Source organism: Panicum virgatum, chromosome 7K, assembly GCF_016808335.1.
Source record: "Panicum virgatum strain AP13 chromosome 7K, P.virgatum_v5, whole genome shotgun sequence".
In the NCBI taxonomy this organism is placed as follows: domain Eukaryota; kingdom Viridiplantae; phylum Streptophyta; class Magnoliopsida; order Poales; family Poaceae; genus Panicum; species Panicum virgatum.
In genome coordinates this window covers 32,298,595-32,311,880 of record NC_053142.1, presented here as the reverse complement: position 1 = coordinate 32,311,880, position 13,286 = coordinate 32,298,595, and the positions used below count along the sequence as shown (strand labels likewise).

At 44.6% G+C, this 13,286-nt stretch overlaps 1 protein-coding gene across 3 annotated transcripts; it reads right to left on the bottom strand.

The window, feature by feature from the left end:
* Window positions 1–6,603: 6,603 nt before the first annotated feature.
* LOC120640993 lies at window positions 6,604–12,800 on the bottom strand. 3 transcript variants are annotated; one of them, XM_039916934.1, is made up of 15 exons: window positions 12,683–12,800; window positions 12,503–12,590; window positions 10,865–10,968; window positions 10,665–10,766; window positions 10,454–10,581; window positions 10,108–10,374; window positions 9,815–9,963; window positions 9,116–9,165; window positions 8,564–8,647; window positions 8,352–8,480; window positions 8,146–8,270; window positions 7,793–8,062; window positions 7,181–7,311; window positions 6,990–7,070; window positions 6,604–6,904 (listed from the first exon to the last, which is right to left on the bottom strand). In XM_039916934.1, exons 2-15 carry the CDS (start codon window positions 12,580–12,582, stop codon window positions 6,748–6,750), a joined length of 1,857 nt encoding a protein of 618 aa, XP_039772868.1. In that variant the 5' UTR covers window positions 12,583–12,590; window positions 12,683–12,800; the 3' UTR covers window positions 6,604–6,747. The 3 variants fall into 3 exon arrangements, with proteins under 3 accessions (XP_039772868.1, XP_039772870.1, XP_039772869.1); XM_039916936.1 differs by having other exon boundaries at window positions 12,491–12,590; window positions 12,683–12,711; XM_039916935.1 differs by lacking the exons at window positions 12,503–12,590; window positions 12,683–12,800 and adding an exon at window positions 11,447–11,723.
* Between the last annotated feature and the right edge of the window lie 486 nt (window positions 12,801–13,286).

Here is a 13,286-nt window from a genome sequence, read left to right as displayed (position 1 = left end):
AATGATTTAAAATCAAATGAGCTTAACAATCCATCTTTATGGAGTTGTTCAATGCGTTTCTCATTTATATGACCTAAGCGACAATGCCAAATAAAAGTGGGATTCAACTCATTTGGTCTAAGCCTCTTAGTATTAATGTTACAGACAGATTTATCCTCAAGATCAAGAACATATAATCCATTCACCAATGGACAATGAGCATAAAAAATACCATTGCAAAAGATAGAACAACGTTTGTTCTCTATTACAATCTTAAAATCACCAACTTCTTCCAAACATGAAGAAGAAATAATATTCTTGCTCAAAGCAGGAATGCAATAACAATTATTTAATTCCAAAACTAATCCGGAGGATAGAGACAAGTGGTAGGTGCCGACCGCCAACACCGCAACCTTTGCGCCATTGCCGACACGAACGTCCAACTCGCCTCTTGCAAATCTTCTAGTCTCACTTAGACCCTGCAACGATTTGCAAGTGTGAATCATCGATCCAGTATCAAATACCCATGATTCACTAGAAGATAATGCAATATTTATTTCTATAACATTTATACCTGAAGTGGAAGTCTTACTTCCCTTCTTCTTCTTCTTTTCTTCCAAGTACTTCTTGCAGTTCCTAGACCAATGTCTCTTTTCATGACAGTGGAAGCATTCATCTTCAGAAGTAGGGCCAGATTTGGCCTTAGGTGCTGGCTTTAGCTTAGAGCCCGAGGACTCACCACCGGAACTCTTTTCCTTGCCTTTACCTTTGGGATTAGGAGGCGTCCAACGCTTCCTCTTTTTGTTCCCCTTCTGAATCATCATCACATGATTGGGATTCTTCTTAATGCTCTCCTCTGCTGTCTTTAGCATCCCATGCAACTCACTCAATGTTTTATCCAAGCCATTCATCTGAAAGTTCATGATAAAAAGCTCATAGCTCGCCGGGAGCGACTGGAGAATAACATCAGTAGCCAAGTCTTGGTGAAGTTCAGAACCAAGTCTGTCCAAAGTCTCAATGTAACCAATCATTTTGATCACATGAGGACTGACTGGGCTACCTTCTGCCAGCTTGCACGCAAACAAGGACTTTGAGATATTGAACCTCTCAGTCCTGGCTTGGTTCTGAAACATCCCACGCAGCCCCTCAATCATGGTATGAGCATCCGCATGCTCATACTGCTTCTGCAGATCAGGGGACATGGTGGCGAGCATCAGACAGCTGACATCAAGTGAGTCATTGCAGTGCTTCTCATAAGCTCTGCGATCAGCAGCAGTTGCATTGTCAGGGAGATCATCAGGATATGGCTGCTCAAGAACATACTCCTTTTTCTCTTGCCTGAGAACAATTCTCAGGTTGCGGTACCAATCAATAAAGTTTGTTCCATTCAACTTTTCTTTCTCAAGAACAGAATGCAAATTGAAAGCGGAATTGTTACTGGCAGACATGATCTACAACATTAAAGTAAAGCAAGATTTCAGCACTAAGTTTATGTAAAGACTTTCATTAACTGATTTAACAAAAGACAACCTACTATATCAAAGTCATCTTCCCTCTAATGACATATAGTGGTTCAAGATCCATAATCACTAAAATTCTAGTGAGCTTTAGCATCACGGCTAGAAAAGTAGTGATATAGGTAAGTAACAAATTACTAATCACATCTCTATGCGACTCTTGTTTGTTGGGTGGCATCCAATGCCCCGGCCCCAACCCTATGCCTTAAAGCCCAAAATTGTTTTGATAGCTTTGCTGAGTAAACCAATACTATGCTTGTGAATGTCCGACATCCACCCTATACAAAAGTGATAGCTGAGGGTACTCTACTTTGATAAACCTACCACACAACGATCAAAATTTATAGGTGCAGCTATTGGTAAAAGGCATCAAAACTCAACCTTTTCTGAGGGAAGCTATTCTATCATGATTAAAACATCCACCATATGTAAAAGCATGAAAGAATAATATGACAGGAAAATAAACATCACATGCATATAATCATATTATATTGTGAATAGTATGGCCTCTTGCATCACAATAGGCTCCATCGCCATGGCTCCAAGGTGACCTCCATTGCCATCCGTCCTGTCTTGTGGTGATCATCATCGCCATCATGATTGAAGCCTCCATGAAAAGATACTAAGCTACTACATCTAATAGCTAGTGAAATAATTACACGAGGATTCAAACATCACAAGTCGACACGCAGGTCGTTATAGAATAATGGTGCAACCTCAACCCGGTTGTGTTAACTTGCGACACGCAGGCCGCACAAATCATCACATAGATCATCACATGACATTGAGACCACACCATTCACATCACACCCTGCAAAACCAAGTTAGGCGTACGACGTGTTCTACCAAAGTAGCTCTTAGGAAGCCGCTACAGCGAGAAAGCAACGGCGGTCTGAGCCATTCATAATGCCTCAAATTTCACTAGGTCAATCACATTGACCGTGCAAACTTTGCACTTGAGAAGACTGCATCTACACATGACCTCGATCTGTTGGTCCAATCTGCTGACTTATGCACACGGTTAGTCCCGATGGTGATTCCAGCCGGTAGGGACATGTCGTATGCATAACAGAGAAAGAACACAAACTAATCTTTTGTCACATGCCGCACAATCAACTCGCTCCAGTTTTAACCCCTTATGACCAATTGATCTAATCAAACCGTGCAAAAGTAATAGATCCAATCTACTACAACAACATATCACCTATATGCAAATGATCCAGACCAAAAACTACACAAGATGGCTCTGGTACCACTGAAGGGAAACGGGTAGGCTACGCTAGCATCACTACCGCATATACCCAAGATACTTGTGAGTAGAAGATCATAGATCGTTACCACTAGACGCGCAGCGCAGCGGAAGAAGTCGCGCGTCGATGTAGAGGAAGTAGTCGATCACGTCCCACGAACCGAGCTCCTCATACTTGATCCCAGCAGCTGATCAGCGCAGCAGTCGCAGCAGCGCCTCCACGGAGTCCACACGTACGGGGATGAAACACCGAGCGTCGGTGTGCTAGCACCGCACGCACGGCATGGCGGCGGCCGAGAGAGAGAGGGAGGGGCGGCGGCTAGGAGGTGGCGCGGCTCACAGGGTTGTCGCCCCCCTAGCCCCTCCCTCATATATATAGGGCGTACTAATGGGCTTCTATCTCATAGGCCCATTAGTAACCCTAATCCCTCTTAGATCAATATCCTCTTGGGCCTTTAAACCGTATTGTGATGATGGGCTCTTGGGCATATCACCAACAGCAAAGATCATGGATCCGATCAACAACAGGCAAAAATTAGCGGAAACAAAAAAGCATCACCTGGCGATGGCGCCCTCGATGGAGTGGAAGCAGAAAAGTAGGGCTCCAGCTCCGCGTCCCAACCAGCGATGTCACCAAGAACATCAAGACAGCATTGAGCGGAGGTTGATGAAGAGTGGCAGTTGAACTCAGATCAGACGACCTTGTGCAAGACGGAGGGATGTGGCGGCCAAACTTGTCGTCACCGTCATCGATGCGGGGTGCCAGGCCTCGTCGGCGCCTAAATCCACGCTATCTCCAGCGCGCACTGCATCGTGGAGGGGAGAAGAGAAACAAAGACCGAACTCAGATCATAGGAGTTGGTGGACGACGGCCAAACTCATCGGCGCCGTTGTCGATGCGGTCGGGGGAGGAGGAGGCTAGCGGCGGTCAGGGAATGCGGCCGGCGGACGGCGGTGTGCCGTGAGATGGGGAGGCGGTGCGTCGAACTCCGGGCACTTCCGACGGGGTGTTGCGTAGGCCTGGGGGAGATGGAGAGCCAGCACGCGCGAGGAGCCGAGGAGGGGTGTCTATTCCTCGCACAAGCGAGCTCACGCGGAGCTGTCGCAGCTCCGCAGAAGCCATCTTCCGTCCCGTCCTTTTCTCCCCCGCCATCCCTCGCCTCTCCTGGCTCCGGCGCCGCCTCCGCCGCCGCCAACCCTAACCGAGCACGCCGCCACGCCGCCCGTCCACCGCCTCGCCCCCGCTGCCGGCCACCGCCCACCGTTTGTCCGGCCCCGCCCGGCCGGCGGCGCTCCCGCGCCGCCTCGCCCTCCGCCGGCCGATCCGCCGCCGCCCCCGGCCCCCTCCTCTTCTATAACCGGAGGCCATGGAGCCGCCCCGGACCCCGGCAACCCGAAACCTAAAGGCCGCCGCCGCCCGCCACCATCCCGGCCGCCGACGACCTCGCCGGCGGCCGCTCCCCCCACATACCACCCCCGGACCCCGGCCACCCCTCCCCCCTAGCTCGCAACCCCTCACCGGCCGCCGTGGCTCGAGGAAGAAGATGTACCGTGCTTCTGCGATGTGTCGTCGGGAAATCACATATGCGATGCATAGATTTCCCGCGTGCGAGGGGGAAGCGAGAGCGGCCGGAGCGTCGCGCGGGGGGCAGGGTGAAGGCGAGAGCGGGGCAGAGGCGGGGTTTTTTTTACCGACCGGTCCGACGAAACCGCCGCCCTCCGATTCTGGTAAACCGGACCGGTTACCGGAAAAAAACGGTCAAATTCAAATTTCAAACCAAAAACGGCAGTTGAACCGGTTTCCACTGGTTAGACCAGTTTACCGGTCCGGTTTGACCGGTTAGCGGTCGGTTTGAGTGGTAACTGGCCAAATTCAATTTTTTTTCTTTTTTTGCTTTAAATTCAAATGCCCGCAAAGTATACTAAATGAATGTTTGTATAACATGTTTTAGCCTAAATGAACCCTCCAACCCTCTTTTGTACTACTTTTACATTAATATAATGTATAACATGTTTTACATTGTATTTGTATACTTTTGTATGCACGCTTTTTTTGTTTAACTTCAAATGCTCGCAAAGTATACTAAATGAATGAATATTTGAAAAAATTTGACGCCATTAGATTCGTCGCAACTTGAAGTATTTTTAGGAATTTTTTGGGAATTTTTCATGTTTTTTAAATTCAAATTCAAATTTTAAATTTGGGCCGGTTTGAAACCGACCCAAACCGGAACCGGTCCGAACCGGTTTGATCGGTAACCGCGGTTTCCGGACCGGTTTGACCGGTAACCGCGGTTTTCGGACTGGTTTCGGTCGGTTTTTTTAACTCTGGGCGGAGATGCGAGCGAGGGTGACGGCGGCGGCGAGCGCGGAGGGAGAGATAGGGCAGAGCGGGGGAGAGAAGGGCGACGGCGGCGGATAGTGGGGGGTGAAGGCGCAGGGCGCTGCGGCGGCGGCTGGGGCGTGGAGACAGGGATGGCATCGGGGCGGACCGAGGCGGAAGCCGCGGAAGGCGGCGGGATGCAGCGAGGGAGGGGGAGGCGGGTCGGGGCCTCGAGGCAGGATCTGGAGGGGTCAGATCGCACGGGAAGAGGATCGGGCGATCTCAAAATGGGGTGACCAAGGGACAGTGGTGTAGGTGAAGAAAACGTCAATCTTAATCTCTTTTTAGGAGTAGAGATAAACCATAAGGAAATAGCTTATGTTAAATTGTTGTATAAGCCGTTTCATCAGTGAACTTGTCTATTTTTTTATTTTTTAGATTACACAGTACAACTAAGACACTCATAACGCACACATACTCACACCCTAATAAATACACGTACGCAAACCCTACCCTTATGAGCATTTTCGAAGACTGAGCCGGCAAATCCTCGAGATTGACGAAGTCACCACAGATGCCTCGTTGTCGACGGGAACGTCGCCTACCATTGAATGCACAACGCTATTAAATCCCAAAATATTCGCTCCCATAAAGAACCGAACTCAGAACTCTTGTAACCACTAGGCTACGTGACTTTACGCATGAACTTGTCTATTGGGCACACGGCATGCTGCCCGCAAAATTATTTTCTACCTTTGTTCGTTTCAGTACTTGGTTTTGCCAAAATTGTGATTTTATTCAACAGCTTACAAATTACAATGTTTTCGTTTGGATCAGTTATGATCATAAATCTTTTGCTGCTCCACTCGAACCACAGGTTCCTTTCCGACGGCGCTGGGTCACCGGAAACGCCACCTTCAGGCAGAGCAGCATGGTAGTGCGCTCGCTACAGCCTGCACCGGCAGATTCGCAGATAGGGGCGCTACCAAAGAGACGGTGGGAGAAAACAATTCAGACGGTGATTCCATTCAAATCCGTTCCAAACTAGTCCAAACGACACCAGACTGGAGAAAACCATATTCTGGTGCCAAACCATTTCCACCAAACCAAAGTCCAACCAGCTGTCTCAAAAAAAAAAGTCCAACCAGCTGAACTCCAAATCATAAAAACTGGTTTTGAACCGAACCATTATCAGGTTTAAGTAGCAGTGCATGCTATTACACAATAAAAAAACTCGACCTGCGAGGGGCTAGCCAACCCCCCCTCCCCAGCATTTTTTTAAGGAGACCTTCTAACGCAGGCCGAGAAATTCCCCGAACCCTGGCTCTTTCTGATCTTGGGTCTGGTGCCATTTCCTGGAACCGTTACCCGGGCCGGAAAACCGTGACGTTAGGCCGGACCAGGCTGACTACACAACCCAAGCTATCAGGAGCACAGCGAGGGTTTTTTTTTCCCACAGGAGGGGAAATTCGCCCCGGTGGGGGTTCAAACCCCCCACCTGTGGAGTGCCGCCGGTTGCTTCGCACCACTCGGGCTAACAACCTTAAGCGCTATTACTCAATATGGCACCAAATAATTTAATACAAGATACAAACGCAGCACATATCAAAGACTTCAAACAAACAAGAATCCAGGTACTTCTACCATCTCAAACTACAAATGATATGGAGATTTTAAGACTAATAGAGCATATATTTAATTCCATCTATGTAAGTGTATTTCTCGTGGAATAGCTTCATGTTGCCAAACTCATCAACATAATCGTCATCATCGTCATCAGATTTATCCTCATCCAAAAAGTCAGGATGGCGCCAGTGTGGCATGGGGACAGGCCACCTGTAGTTCAATTGAATAAAATAGTTTATATGTCGAGAAATTGACCCCAGCTTAATGTATTTTCAATGCGCATACGAATACCTACCTGTTTAACACATTTTCATCTCCAGGCAGTTTCCAGAAAGGTGCAGGGGGGTCACTATCATTGCCAACTTCACCAAGTTTACTGTCAAACATATATATACCAGTAAAACGATTTATGCTTCACTCAACCTAGTTCATCAACTTTTTTAAACTGTTACATAAAAAATAAAATACATGATGTGCACAGAATACCTTTTCTCAAACATTGCTAGAATTGTGCAAATGCTCTCCCATGCCAGAAAAGGGGTTCCTATTTTCTTATCATAGAAGTTCATGCCAACAACATCCCCATGAAGGTTAACAAGTGGGCCTCCAATCCCAGCCTGGCAAGGTGGCATGGACAAGTTGTGATTTCTCTATTCCAAATAGGTATTGGTAGCCAACTCATTCTAATATAACATCACGTGTTCTGACAGTTCAATTCGAGCCTTGACTATTTATTAATCCAATTTATACAGGTTTTGACAAAAAATAATGATACTGTTATATTCATATTCAAAGTACTTTCTCGTGATCATGATTTTGTAAATGCAAGCAAACTAATGCCAGGGAAATATAGGGTCAGCTCGCTTTTCCATATTTGATATGTCTTATAGAAAAAAAAAGCAGAACGAGTACTTATTATCAATGTAAAAAAAGCAATAAAATTACAGGATTACCTTACATGTGCAAGCAAAATAATAAAGTCAGGGAAATTTAGGGTCAGAGCTCAACTTTTCCATATTTGAATTGCATCTTACGAAAAAAACAGAACTAGTAGTTACTATCAACATGAAAAATTAGCAATACAAATACAGTATTTACATTAGTGATTTTACACGTGGAACATATGAGGAACTTGCAATCAAGTGTGCCTGTCCAGTTAACCAGTTCCCCACAAGTAGCCAGTAATGCGCCTGATTCAAAGCAACGGCCTACAGCTGCTACCTCAAAATGGTCAATAAAATAAGGCACAGTATTTAATGCACGATGATCACGGTAATCCTTAACACTGACTAGAGCAACATTATAATGTAGATTATAATGTTGTAATGTTCCTTCTGTGCGTTGGTTGTTTGGAAGCAACACTTCAATCTGCAAATAATACAGCAAATAATACAGCGATGAAACTAAAGCACCACCTAAGAACTGGAATCACAATAATGAGTAACACCAACCTTAAAATTTTCAACAATCTTGCTGTCATCATTAGAATTTCTAACCAAGCTTGCTGAAGTCAAAATAATAGAAGATCCCATCCATTTAACAAAAAAACCTGTGCATGCAAAAAACCTTTTTCCTCCTGCATTGGCTCCGGTTATTAGCTGCTAGTTGTAATAAAAAAAAGAGATGAAATAGAAAATGGCGCATCAAGGTAAATCACCAGTGAATGAAGCCAGTGCAACAACATTGCGTCTTATGTTAGAAGCTCCATTGTTGATTTTTTTCCAGACACCTTTATTATATGTGTCGCCAAAAGTCTCTTCAAACGTATTAGCTAGAATCATGCCAGCTGGAGAAATACACATTGTAGAATAGTTGTTAGTGGTTCAGGAGAGCTGTTAAAAGTCAGAAAATTTAGAAGCACAGACTCACCTCCTAACATGGTTGGTGGTAACTTAGGGTAACCCTTGGAGTCTAGATCTAATGATAGGTCCTTGAAATAATAATGTCCTTGTACTGGTGCAACAAGGTGAAGTGGTCAGCACTAACATACACTAATACAATACACAGAAAGTAAATTCACATAAATTCTACACATAATGATCAGCATGTAACATTAACAGTATTATATGATAACTGCCTGAGCAACAATTAACATTAGAACTTCAGAAGTATGCACAGTATGTAAATTCACATAAATTCTACACATAGTGATCAGCATGTAATATAAATGATATTATATGGTAACAGCCTGAGCAACAATTAACATTAGAAATCAGCATGAATGTAGTGTACACATAGTGTGAATGTAGTGTACATATGTTAACTAATAATAAGCACTAGCAATATGAGTACAAGTGAAAGGCCCAGACTAATAGTTGAAATAAAATGTAAATGCTAAACTTGCACAGCTTTGAAATAGGTACCATTACAAACTGTAACAATCAGCATGATACCACAATGTGATGCAGTCTCAAGGAGTACCTGTGTGCGGATAGGTGATAGATTTCTCACCTAGGGGTCTTGCTCCAAACCTGCAGAACATGAAAGTGAAATGGATCAAACCAGTGCAATAATATGCAAAATGGCACCAAACCAAGCATGAGTAGAAATTGGATGCGTAGACATGGAACAAGATAGAGAAATGAGGTTCTGAAATCCTGTGGAAAATCTTTCATTAAAACATGATCATAATGCTCTCCAGTGTGCACATTCAAATAAGACAAACATGCAGTTTTCAACATTAGCACAAGAAATATGACTAGTCTAGTACAGGACAACTGTGAATCTGTGATACATAGGGGTGTAAAAAGGTGACCCTTAGGTGCACCTTCGATCCTCTTTAGTTCAAAGTTTTGTACTATTTTTTCAAAATAGGATTCCACTTTGGACAAGTAGTACAAAATTTTGAACTAAAGAGGGTTGGAGGTGCACCTAGGGGACACCAATTTGCACCCGTAGCGATACATGCTAAGGGTCGGTAAATATTTTGGTTAAAGTGGCAAATTAAAAGTATAAACATTGTGAAACTGCAAAGCACGGGTGCCAAATAGGAAGGAAGAGCAGCTAATGATCCAGATTATTCTATATATATGTTGTCTAGCACACATAAGCTCTTTTATGAGAAAAGCGGTACAATAGAGAAGGTGAGTGAACTAATATAGGGCATAGACATGGACATACCTGTAAGCCTTCAAACATTTTGACTGTGAGTAATGATCCAGATGCTTGAGAATTATGTCCCATGGTCGGAAAATGGCTCTTCTCGTAGTCAGAAAAAGGTTCATGCCAACAACATGTTCAACAAAAAGGAGTGGCCCACCTTCCCAAACCTAATAACACAATAAAGGTTACATGCAACAAGGGTTACAATTGAACAAAATGAAGTTGTATACAACAAGAGTTAAACAAAAAAATAAAGAGAATATTATTATGGCCTCTATGCATAACAGAAATAGAATAATATGCAAGTGTACCTCTGAGGTTTTACAGTGAAGATCTTCATCATCCTCAGATATCCCTTCACCATTCAATTCCACGCACTTGGCCCTTATTTTACCAGAGACATCACGCCCTACAGCTACTAAAACCTCACCATGGGGCAGAGTTTCAAGTGCATGTTGAAACGGTCCAAACTGAACATCATTCAAGCGAGAGACAGCAACAACAGCAAAGTTGCGATGTAAATCAAATTCAGCCAGACACCCCTTAAATACTTTATGACTTTCATGGCGCACTTCAATCTGCAATACGATAAGGCAAGAAATAAGCGTACAATGATCAAGTAAAAATGATTAAAGGATGATGATTGTTGGCTCCAACCTCTAAGTCATCATAGTCTTTGTTTGTATCATTCATAGCTCTAACCAAACCTGCAGTAGTCAGAAACCTGTGGTTGTACCCCTGGCGTTCCATAGCTATGCCCGAGCATGAAAATAAGATTGTGTCTCCTATAGAAGAAAATCATTTATAATTGGTGGTGTTTTAATATATATTTGTTGGAAAATTGAGAAGACTAGCAGCATATAATCACCATCACGCAAAGCAATTGAGGCGACACTTCTAGACAAATATGATTTTAGAACATCACTGAGCCCATCCCAAACATCTTGAGTTGAGTCCACAGGGAAGCAACCTAGTTGAAGGTGAAAAGGATTAAGGCAACTGTGAATAATCAAATAATGACGTCAAGGGGGGGGGGGGGGGTGCAGACAGGAAAAAGTTCTAGCAGACCTGAAACCCACTCAGTCTTGCACCTATGAATGGTTCTAGTGAAATCATCCCTGCCTCTCTTAGCTTTCCGCATCTTTTCCGAGACTGAAGCGGAACTTCCTTTTCTAAATAAGATAAAGAGGCAAAATGTTAGGTCGTAAGCATGTAAAACTATAACCGAGCAAGTAATCAGGAATGCTAATAATGGCCTCAAGTCAGGTTGCTGGTCCTTGACATATATAAACTTGAAATACCAACAATTACAATTTTGGTGGGGTCCCCATAGAAGATGGCCTTTTCTTAGCTCAACTATCAACAATAGCATACAGTGCTGACATGAAAAGGTCTGTGCACTGCTACAACTGATGTCTCAAAAGTATCTACCAGCTAGCTGCTACCTATTCCTTAGGCAAAATTGGCCCGTGGACACCGTTAAAGTGTGGTTTTTGCCACAAGCCACTAAAAAACTATGCCTTTGGCCTTTGCTTTAAACCATTACAATTCTATGGACATTTGCTGGAAGAAACTATGGCTCATATAATATCATTTCCACCTCAAACAGGTCACAAAGTAGTGAAAGTACATAAATGTGGACAATACTACCCCTGCATCTCCAGAAAACCAGGCCCGCTCGCTCGCTTTGACTTCTGCCCCCGAGCGGCACGGCTCTGGCGCACCGGCGGGAGGGGCACGGCAGCACGGGAGGGACTCTAGCTGCGGCCCCGAGCGTCGAGCGCCCCCACAGCATGCCCCAGTCGAACGGTCCCTCCCGAGCGCCCCGTCCTACCGGCCAGCCCCCTACCGAGTGCCCCCGAGCCCAGCGCTAGCTCGCCGAAGCAGGTGAGGGTGCAGATGGATGAGCACATTAGCCAGGAGGGTGCGTTCTGAGGGGGAGATGAGCAGCCACAAGATGTATTCCAGTCGGTAAAGAGAGACAAGGGGTATAATCGTCATTTCACATGGCTTTCTATAAAAACCGAGTATAATAATAGGTGTGGTGTCCTACAGCAAATTACCTTTGATTTACAGTGTGTTGTGACAAAGACAACTTTTTTTAGTGGCCTGTGGCAAAAGCCACACTTTAATGGTCTCCAGGGGCCAATTTTGCCTATTCTTTAGGTTGTGTCAAAAAGTATTTAGAATTGCAACTTGCTCTCCCAAAACAAACATGTATGATATTATCTTTGGAGCAAAAGCGTTACCACAAACATAACTGAAAGAAAGGAGCTCACTTAAGGCACCTCTGGTGTATCAGGGTTATCTTTTATGCTGGTTGTAATATGACTGATATGAAGGCAGCCAAACCTAAGCTTTACCTTTCATTAGACTACATGTAATATATTCTTTCCTACTACTTAGTTTAGAACTAGCATACAAAAGCACCATAGGAGTCAAGCAGACGTCTAGCAGTCGGATCCATGTCTAATAACAACAAAAACAACGCATTGGTAGTCCAACATCCAGGACATATGCTACTGCGGAAAAGAGAACAAAAACTTCGCATTCATCAAGCTCAGGATGCACTACTAGCAATAAAAACTTCAGATCCGAGTATACACAGACAAAAAACAAGAAAAAATACCCATTCGTCAAGCAAAGGGGTGGGGGGAAGGGAGAGAACGCCCTGCGGCCGGGAAGGAAGCTCGCCTGCGGATTTACCTTCGGCGGTGGCGGGGGATTGGACCGGCGTTGGGGAATTCGACCGGCGGCGGCGGGGGATTCGACTGGCGGCGGCGCATTGGACCGTCTGCAACGGAAGAAAGCGGGAGTGAGTGGAGACTTCTGGCGGCCGACGCGTGACTGCGAGCCGGCGGGAAGGAAGATCGCCGGCGGATTTACCTGAGGCGGTGGTGGAATCGAGGCTCCGTGGCGGGGGATTCGGCCGGCGGCAGGGACTCGAACGTCAGGCGCTGTGTTTAGGTCAGGGTGTGTTCAGATCCCACAAACTTTCCATCACATCTCCATCACATTGAAACATTAAATATAGCAAATGATCTATGTATGGAGTACTAAATGTAGGTAAATAAAAAAACTAATTGCATAGTTTTGATGTACATTGCGAGACGAATCTTTTGAACCTAGTTAGGTCATGGTAGGATAATATTTACCACAAACAAACGAAAAGTGATACAGTGTGCTACAGTGTAGGATGTGACTTTTTCTCCATTTTTTCGTGGATCTAAACACTGCCTCAGTAAAATGGTGGTAAAAAGAGTCATATCAGACACTGTAGCATACTGTAGCATTTTTCATTTATTTATGGTAATTGTTGTCTTATCATAATCTAACTAGACTCAAAAGATTTATCTCGTCATGTACATTAAAACTATACAATTAGTTTTTTTATTTATCTACATTTAATCCTTCATATATGAGGTAAAAGATTTAATACTATAGGTAAATAGTGAAGTTTGGAGACAGAAATTTTGGAAATAAACACAGC